At 40.8% G+C, this 10,572-nt stretch overlaps 1 protein-coding gene across 1 annotated transcript in view; it reads left to right on the top strand.

The window, feature by feature from the left end:
• The first annotated feature begins 2,911 nt into the window (after positions 1 to 2,911).
• Positions 2,912 to 10,572, top strand: part of LOC138579797 (olfactory receptor 1G1-like) — a 64,903-nt gene continuing 57,242 nt past the window's right edge. Inside the window, exon 1 of the mRNA XM_069650026.1 lies at positions 2,912 to 3,403. Coding sequence (XP_069506127.1) covers positions 2,912 to 3,403 — 492 coding nt within the window. The remainder of the gene's footprint in view (positions 3,404 to 10,572) is intronic.

The following is a 10,572-nucleotide window of genomic DNA, read 5'->3' as shown; positions in this document are numbered from 1 at the left end:
AGCCAGGGTGTGAAAAGTGGCCCTGAGAAAGGTGTCTACTACCATGCTTTTCTGTGGGCTCTTTCCCACCCGTCCCTTCCATTACCTGAGGGAACAAGGTCCTCTGGATATGTTGCAAGAAGGCAAGGGTCACTTACTAAAGTGACAGGGATTGAATACCTTACAGCAAGCTTGCTTCTGTCCAATCCCATGTGACCTTTCATCTTTATAAGGAAGGGGTCTTCCACTCCTTCTTTGATCCACATATGGAATTTTAAGAAGACAAGAAGAATTCATTGGACCTCTTTTGGCAGTGCAGCCCATTTCAAAGTCCTCCAACAGTGATGGGGAGATAGACAGCATTCAAGGCTAAGAAGAGTGCACCTAACCATTCCCAGGGAACAGTGGGGGTGTCTGTTGCTTGAATAAAGTAGTGCTATCCTTTTGCCACGTAAATAGCCTTATACCTCTCCCACAGGCTCTTTGAGTCAGTTGCGGACTCAGTGTTAAGATCAAAGTATTCTGTAGTAGTCAAGTGAATGGCATCTGTTATTTGTGCAGTCTTTAAATAGTATAGGTTCAGCCTCCATTCTTGCCTTTGATTGGGTGTTTTATTGGGTATATACATCAGAATGGGGGAGTGATCTAAAAATACCCAGAGCTAAGAACCTTGCGTCCGTCAATCTGTGAACAGAGCCAGTGGGTGTAAACAAAATGATCTAGGTTGGACATCGAGAGATGCCTGCCTGAGTGAAAAGAGCATTCATTGCGGTCCTGATGCATGTCCCGCCATACATCCACCAGGCCCCTCTACATGTATGAAGGTTGACAGTGTGCCTCCCGTTCTTCCCTGTGCTACTGGTGATTCAATCCCATGAGTGATCTATGACTTCATTGAAGTCTTCCTCCAATGATTCATGTGTTACATGTTCACTTGTAGCTGGGGCAGTACAATTGTGTTAAGGAGAACCACTGTTTCACCCTAGAATTTAGAGGAGAAGCTGTTATCTTTTATTATTTTGGTTATTGACCACGGTGAGGACTTCCTGAGCAGTATCATTCCCCACTCTTAAGCCACGTGTATAGCCTGCATGGTACAACTTGGAGTAATAAGTCCAGGAGATGGTGCAGTCTTGCCCCTGCAAATAGGTTTCCTGAAGAAACAACATTTCTGGTTTAATTCTATTTAAATATCTTATGAACACACTCCGTCTGAGCTTATTGCACTGCCCATTAACATTAGACCATTAGGGGTCAGCTACTAAAGTATTCAAGTTCTCCCATACAGCATTTCTCAAAAATCTTCAGCTCTCACAAAGACCATTGCCAATCGCTCAGATGAGAGTGCCCCAGTGTGGACAGAACTGCACAATTAATACCTAATTCCTTTCCACTTTCACAACACCCTACTGAAGGGAAAGGTCATGGAGCCTCATACACCTCACAGGTTGCCCGAGTGGCTAGATTCAAGCAGCTCCCACCGTCCAATGGACTGCCTGCAATGAAGGCAGTAGATCTTTACATGCCTCATTTTGTAATTTCCTAGTATCCTAAGCTAAGTCAAGTGCTTCTGGTGCCGCCTGCAGGCGCAATACCCAGAAACCTTCATGTCCATTAGAAAACATGACTTAGTGGTGGATATAATTTAGCGTTGGATGTGTTGAATATGGTGAACACAGGTTGTGAGAGACACACCCGCAGGTGTGCTTCCCATCATCATAAAATAAGCCTTACATTCCAATGATTTGTGTGACACTAAACTCTTAAATAGGGTCATTGATGAAATTGGTGCTTGTTTAAAATATGCAGAAATAGGACCTGTCTTAATGCTGATAGCACAGCTTCTGTACCACTGGTACTGTTTAAGGGGATGCCATGGCCACTCCCAATCTTATAGTAAGGCACATTCTATAACCCCACACCGGTGGTTAGCCCAAATATGGTCACTTGACCATTCTTCCCCCTCTTAAGGGTATCCTGGTGGTTTTTGACACTGGAAATAGGAATCTCAATGATCTATGCTAAATACAAGCCTGCAAAGTTAGCAGACTCTGCAATAAAAGAAAAGTGCAACCCAAGCGAGTATAATGGCACAAAGTGTAAATTGCCAAGAGCCACACATTCATTGACCTGGCCCACTGAATGAATGATGTAGTCAATATGAGTATCCCTACAGGCACCAGCCCGTGTCTTGGACGAGCATTGTTTAAGGGATATCACATAACTAAACATCTTCACTATTATCTCTGTTCATGGTGCAAGACCAAAAGCCCCCAGGCACCGTTCATCCCAGTAATAAATTGAGGAAAACAGTGACACTTGATCCATATACTTTTACAAAATGGCAATACTTTGGTACAAGCCCAGCATAATGCAGGTGAAATGAATTCCTTTCTTTGTATGTTGATAATTTTTTTAGACAGTTTTCTTTTCCCTTATGAAAAAAGTGATTTGAAACAGTGTTGCAACAATTATGCTTTCTACTGTTCTTCTAGCCAAACATTGTGTTTCAATGTATTTTCTGTTCTACGATTTGCAGTATTTAAAAAAATATATATATCCTGCCTGCATAACTGGATCAATGAAACAAGAAAATCAGAACTCGTCTGGATATTTCCTCATTTTGGGGTTTTCCGATCTTCCAAAAATGCAAGTGACCCTTTTTGGTGTATTTGTAATGGTGTACCTTGTGATCTGGGTAGGGAATCTTTTAATTATTGCTGCAGTTTATTCTAACTCACATCTGCAGACTCCAATGTATTTCTTTCTCACAAATTTGTCCTTCGTTGACATTTCTCTCACCACATCCATATTTGCTCCGATGCTGGCTGGCTTCTTCCAGGAGGGCACATGGATTTCATTCCCTCAATGTCTGACACAGGTGCACTTTTTTTACGCCATGGTTGCAGTAGAATTTGACCTCCTCACAGTCATGGCTTATGACCGCTACATTGCCATCTGCCATCCACTACGTTACATGACTATTATGAATCACTCTGTGTGTATGTGGCTCGCTACTGCATGCTGGATAATGGGACTTATAGAACCAATTGGCCACATCATAGAAATCTCAAAGCTCTCCTTCTGTGAGAGCCACACAATCAACCACTTCTTCTGTGATATAGCAGTCCTGATGAAGCTCTCGTGCAGCAGCACTCTCACTATTGAATTACTGACCTACATCATCGGCACCTTAATATCAATGATGTCCTTTGTTTTAATCATCACATCTTACATCAACATCATCTCATCCATCCTGAAAATACAGTCTGTCACTGGACGTCACAAGGCCTTCTCCACCTGTGCCTCTCACCTGACTGTTGTTTTTGTTCTTTATGGGTCTATCTTTGTTACCTACTTCAGACCGGCATCAACATTTTCAGACAGCAAGATATCTTCTTTTGCATATATCGCTATTGCTCCAGTTTGTAATCCTGTTATATATAGTCTAAAAAATACAGAGCTAAAAAAAGCTTTAAGAAAGAATAATAAATCATCATAGAAGATAAGCAACATTTACTATATTTTAGTTTATTGATTTCAAACCTTATTTACTATCAAATGAAACAATATTGAACATGTATTAGTCAATATTTTTTAGAGGAAACTATATAAACACAAATGTATAAAACTGCTTTTTTGAATCAAGCGTTCAATATTGATTGTAAACTTGAGTTGAATTATCTATTTTGGTTCAGACACTAGCATTTGGCAACTCGCATTTGAGACTAGAGTACATTTTACCATCTGTGATAGATACATGCACCCAACAGATGCAAGAAAGAAAAACAAACTAACAAAAGCCACATCTGCATAATAAATTACTGCTAAATTACAAATGTACATTAATGGGTTCATTTTAGTATTTCAGATATTTTTGTTAATGGATTCATCTGCATTCATGACAAAAGTTCTTCAGCCACCTCTTAGAATATTCATGTACATAACGTAAACAATGACTATACAATTCATGTGGTAAATATACAAATCACCCTTATTAGTAAACATGTTTATTTTAATTGTATAAGATGCACAAATTGTGATTGTTAATGACAGTATGCTCAATATGTAGTCAATAACCCATGTTAATGACTGCATTTGGAACATTGCAAGGATGATTCTGGCCTCAAAGCACAATTCCTCCTTTCCCTATCTCCCTGCACTTCTTCCCCAACCCTTTGATGATGTCATGGGGTGGAGATAGTAGATGAGTGGATTGCCACTGAGATTGAAGACTATTGCTCTGAAGGGGAGTATGCATGATCATGTGTTCTTGTCGCTTCTCACCGTCATGTCTTTCAAGAAGTGGTAGGAGAATGACCATTGAAGTGTGTGCCTAGTCAGAGTATTTGGGAGTGCTCTGTCAGCACATTATTTATAGATCACCAAATCCTGAGGTGATAACAAGTTAAAATTACATTTCAAATGTAGAAGCAGATATTAATGGTCTTGCACTACTGACCCTTATGTTCTATGTTCTTCGCCATCACCCAAGATACATCATGAGCCAGATTACCGAAACTTTGCACTGGAGCCCTATTTCTAAAAACTCTAGGACATATTAAAAAAAAAAGTTAACATGTGCAGTTTGGCATGTTATAAGCACCGGGGCAAAAAGTGCCCTAGTGCTAATACAGATTGGTATTAGCACTAGGGCAAACATTGACATGGCTGAAAAATGCATCAAAAATTGATCATTTATACAAAAGTGACATTTATTCCCTGTTGCTTATACCATGCCAAACTGCACTTGTCATGGAGCAATGGTTTTCTAATATGTCCAAGTGTTTTTAGAAATAGGGAAAACTTTGTCGTAGGGCCACTACCGCGCAACTTTGCATTTGCACTGGTGCAAAGTTTCTGTAATCTGAAACCAGGTGGTCAAATATCCCACAGCAAGGACTGATTATGCAAACAAAACCAATGAAATATCAGTCTGAGAAATGTGTATTGCAACCAGATGACAATGCAAATATGTATCTTGGCAAAGAGAGCACTGTGAGGGTCTAGAAATATTCTTCCAATAGGAGTAAACGTGATTTAGATGGCTGCAGAGTTTCAGGAGCCCTGCAGCACAACTACTTGAAAAGTATGGCTTTTTATATCAGTCTTATTATATTCCAATAGAATAAAATTGCTGATATATTTCCTTATTTTCAAAATCATTAAAATACACGTTACATCCAAATATTAACTTACTACAAACAGTTGAGCTTGCAATTCATGGGAGTTTCAGTGACCATAAGTAGAATCCAAAGTGGGCTCACAAGTGGCTGTTGGGCTGTCCTGGTGGTGTGCCTGGATTGTGTCAAACTGCTTTGTGGAGACTCGCTAATCCTATGTGCAGCCGCAATGTGAATGATTTGGAACTTTGACTAACTCCTCCTGTCTCCGCCTCCTGCTCGGCCCCCAACCCGCCTGCTCGCCCATCACTGCATCACTTCCTATATTACTTGTGAGCATGCGCATTCGTGCGCCCACATCCAAAGTGGGCACACAAGTGGCTGTTGGACTGTTCGGATGAGCGTGAGTGCGGGGGTGCAGGTGCTCAAGAAGTGAAGTATTCAAGGTTGGCCAATGTGGCCAGTGCATTAGCAAGTTCTGACTTGCCTGAGCCAATGAATAATAATGCTGGTAGTGCATTAGTGAACCCTGAGATATCCAGTGGCGCGCTGAAGGTAGACCTCACCAGTGCTCCACCTGCCAGCTTAAAGGATAAATATCTTCAGCCTACTGATAGTACCATGTTTCCAAATAATCCCATTTGTAATGTCCCGATTAATGACAACTCTCTACTAGGCACTGTTGGCAATGTGTCGGCTTTTCTACCATCTGATACGTCCCTAGTGGCTCCAGTAGTCCTGGCCGTGTTACACAGTCGCACGCGACTGTCCAATGGGCCATCAACGCCTGCGTCGAGCTCTCATGGAATTAGAGAACAGGTTCATTTTCATGTCGCAATTGCAGCAAATTTAAAACAGCTCAAAGAAAATGCGAAAAAACATGTGAGCTTAACTATAAATAGGATGAACCATAAGGCTAGCTCCCCATCACACGAGTCTGCAGGCAACCCTAGTGAATTGATCTATCCTCAATCGCCTGTCCTAGGCCTTGATCTAAACCAGCAAAAATGACGAAATGAATATACACGCCTTCAGAATTCGTCTTTACCCCTTTACCCACTTGAAGACACATTGAGAGACCTAAATCATCAAGAGCTTCAAACTTTTCCATTATTGGCCAGAATTTTGAACCTCCTAGATAAAGGGCACAAATATACCCATGAAGCAATTCATGATCTGAGTAGGTCTAATGTAGAAATTCTGAACACATTAAGTAGAATTGAAGGGTTTATTATGTCCCAAGAAAAATGGCACACATTTTGGGCATCGCAATTGCTAATTGCTAAGCAGCCGGATCAAAATGTATGTAGGCCTGCCACATATGCATGTTGTGATCAGTCTTCTCAAACTGAACTATCGCCTGAGACAAGCAAAGGCTCATCAATCACACAACAACAAACGACTGCCGATACAAGACAGGGGCTATACCCCACACCTGATTATCTCAACATTGCTAAACTACAGCATGTTCATATTTTGGTTCTTGAAAACATCATAGTGGCAGCCAAATTAGTTCCACAAAAGTTAATGAAATGAGATGGGGGAAACCGTCCAACAAAGGCGGTTGGTGACAATGACACGCCAGATAGTCCATCGGCATTAACTGACTTGATTGACCTTAATGTTGTCAATCAAGTAGTGACCTATGTAGCCCCGGACATTACTGTGGAACAAAGTGACACACAGCAATCCACGTTTTTTATGTCTCGGAAGACAAAAAAATTGTTTGCAAGAGCTCAAAAAAGACGGGGTTTGGCCACCAGTTCTACTGTCCCTATAGACAATCTTGAGAAAACAAAAAAGAAATATAAAAAAACAAAAAACATAAAAGCCTGTCGTCCTAGTTCATTTATCAAAACATCTGGTCCAAGGCCTTCTGATGATATGGGCACTGATTTAAATCAATTGAACAAAGAGAGTCAATCACATTTAGAGGTGAATAAGAGTAAGCCAGAAGATAAGTCACTTCTACTTGTTCAATTGCATGAAAAGACACAAGACATAATAGAGGGGGAAAAAGGGAATGACATGGGGGGGTCATCTCATAGCTCTCTCCTACCAATTCAAACTCAATTACAGAGATTCTTTGAAAAAATGGATAAAAAAATGACATCCATGTCTGTCCAGGCTACGAATGAATCCAACAGTACAGCAGGGACAGTTGTGGACAACACAGTATCGAATGGGAGGTGTGCTAAAAAAGACACGGATGAAGGTGGTTCCCTGCCGGCTTTGGTGACAAATATCCCGCTCTTGGGAGGGACTTCAGAATCCCTAAATCTAATACAGCTATAAATGATAAACCAGAAGAGGCTGTAGGAAATCTGATATATTTTGTGCCTATTAAGGAAATTCCCCCATAAATGAAATCAGTGATGGGGTGGTCGGCAGATCCAACGAAGATCAATAAACCGAGCCTAAATCGAGCCTAAATCGAGCTGCAGTGATTAACATTTTTCACCAAATACCGGCTTTACACAACTTGGTATCGGATGATATTGATTGCATAAAATTACCCCTCTTGCGTAACTACCCCATGATTTGTAAATTACAAACGCCCATAATTGCCTCCTTAATATGGAATCATCATCAAGATCTTGAGTTTCTAGGTTATAAACTGTTTGCCTGCCATTCAGTGGAAGAGGCGACCAGTTTTATTGAATATCAAGCACCAGAAGTAAAGCAGAAATCAAATAATGACTCTAGGGATGTGCAAATGGTAATGTCGAATGAAAAGGTAACTCTAAAAGCAGAGTCTGTTGCACAGATTCTAATGGTCTCTCCTGGTTGGAACCTTTGATGAAATCCATTCTCAAAGAGAACTCAGTGAACAAAAAATTACAAAATGAGGTTATTGTAGTGAACTCATGGAATTGCTGTGGGTTTAACAATCTAAAGGCATGGTTTAAGAATCTAACATGCAACAAACGGCCGGCAGTTGTCATCTTTCAAGAAACCATGGCAACCACAGACCATCTCATAGAGGGATATTATGCATTCTTTAACCATGCCCAAAAGGGTTTAGTAGCGCATCCATGAGGTGGTCTTTCTATTTTTGTATCACTGAGGTACGCCTTGGAAATAAGGCAAATATATTCAACCGATGAGATGCTGGCCATTGTTATATTGTCATGCAATGCACAGAGCGTTCCTCTGTTAGTAAAATCATAATATTGGAACTCCAATACAATTTTTATTGATGGTATTCTTGACAGACTGAATTCCCTGTTGATGGATGTTGTGGATGAAATGCCTAATGTTAAAATCATTTTGGGTGGTGACTTCAATTCTACCTTAGTGACAAGCCAGTCTCACAATGAAGTGCACACTAATCAGTCTACTATCTCCTCATATGAGAAAAGACACATGTGGGTACATTTCTTTGAAGAATGGGATATGCAAATCCTTCCATTTATTTGCTATGGGTCTACAGTGACCTGGACACCTGGGACGAATGTCTCTACTATTGACTACATTGTTACTTCGAATAGGTTAGCTAGGACTGCTTCACACTGTACAATAGATGAGGCTACCCTGAGTGACCATTTGTGTTTGGAGTGTACATTGGACTGTACATTTCTAGAACATGATTTGTGTAAATCTCTGTCTCTACCTGAAATTGATAGGCATTTGCTTTCCATAAGGTGGAACCCAAAAATATGTCGGCAACTTAACGGCCTAGTTAGCCGTGATATTATAAAATGTAATCAAAATTTGTTGTCTACGGTAGAGTGTAGGTCATTCGATCTTAGGAATGATTTTATGATCCAGAAACATCTTATTCAGCTATCAAACTCGAAAAGCAATCACTTTTCAATGACCCAGCTGGCTTGTTTAATTTCGACATAGCGAGAAGGAAAAGAGAGAAAAATATTGAGATTCGGGCTTTGACAAGGAAGTAGATCAAGTAATTGATAAATAAAAGGCAATCCTGGTAAAGTACAAAAATGATATAAAAATCTTGAAACTTAATTTCTATCTAAAAAAGAACCAAAAGATGATTAACGTATTAATCGGCAGAAAAACACATGAAATCTGGGGGATCCTAAGGGATCCCATGGCAAGAGCTTTGGCTGAAATGTGATCTTCTGTGAGTGGGGAGGCATGGGTTGAGTTCTATTGCCAGAGGTATGCCTTGCCTAAAAAATATATGTTGACCAAATCTTATTCCATGCCTGACATATGTCCATGGGGTTGGTAGAAATTGAGTTGGTATCAGGAATCTCAAGGCTTCAAAAGCAGCCGGTCTAGATGGTATTCCACCGTGTCTTCTGAAAGATGATCCGAAATTATGGGCTGCATATTTGAAACGTCAAAATGATCATTTTTTTCAAATAAAATGTTTACCAACTTCCTGATCATCAGCAACAGTTATCCCCCTGCACAAAAAGGGAGCCACCGATGAACCGGCAAACTTTAGACCAATTTCCCTGATAGATGTGCCGGCAAAGGTCTTCTTAAGGAACTGAATACCCTTATTTCATCTAGACATATTTTATCACGCTTCCAGACTGGTTTTAGGAAGGGAATGGGCATGCACCTGAATGCAACAATTCATACTCACTTATTGGAAAGCTCACGAAAGGAGGGAAATGGTCCAATTTATATGGCATTTGTAGGCCTTTCATCAGCGTTTGACAGCGTTATCAGGGAAATCATGTGGGCCAAAATGTGAGAGTTTAAGCTTCCTACACATATAATAGCCATGATTGCCCTACTTCATAACAATACTAATGACAGGGTAAGAATAGACAGAACTGGGCGCCTTACAGACCCAATTAGCACATTTGTAGGGGTAAACAAGGGTGTAACCTAGCGGCTATCTTGTTCAGCTCAACAAAATAAAACTCCTCCAGAACAAAATCCAAAACCACTGCAAAGCCCTCCCAAACCAAAAAACCAACCGCCCTACACAAGACAAGTGCAGTAATCTCAATCACGCTCAATTCTCCTTCAGAAACATCACTGAACCTGAGGTCCTTAATCTCATCAAAACCTCAAACCATCCCTCTGCAAAGCAGACATATGCCTTCCCAAAATCATCAATGACTGCGGCAATGACCTAGCACCACTGATTACTGCCTTCATTAACGCATCTTTCCAAACAGGAACTGTCCCAAACAATCTCAAGGAAGCCTGGGTGCGGCCACTTCTAAAAAAGGCCACACTTGACCCAGGGCAACCCAACAACTACAGACCAATAACGAACGTCCCGTTCCTCCTAAAAATCCTGGACAAAGCAGCTCACATTCAGATCCAATCATGCATAGAAGCTAACTCCATACTAGGCAAAAGACAATCTGGCTTCTGTGTCGGGCATGGAACAGAATCTGCCTTATTAGACCTAAAAAATCAAATCTCACAGATCATGGACAAAGGCAAACCTGCCTTGCTCCTCCTCCTCGATCTATCAGCTGCTTTTGACTTGGTAGATCACCAAACATTCACCACCCACCTCACCCATGCAGCC

This window comes from Ambystoma mexicanum, chromosome 3p (genome assembly GCF_040938575.1).
Source record: "Ambystoma mexicanum isolate Mex_15411 chromosome 3p, UKY_AmexF1_1, whole genome shotgun sequence".
Taxonomy (NCBI): domain Eukaryota; kingdom Metazoa; phylum Chordata; class Amphibia; order Caudata; family Ambystomatidae; genus Ambystoma; species Ambystoma mexicanum.
The sequence above is the reverse complement of the archived record's forward strand: the minus strand, read 5'-3'. Positions and strand labels throughout refer to the sequence as shown.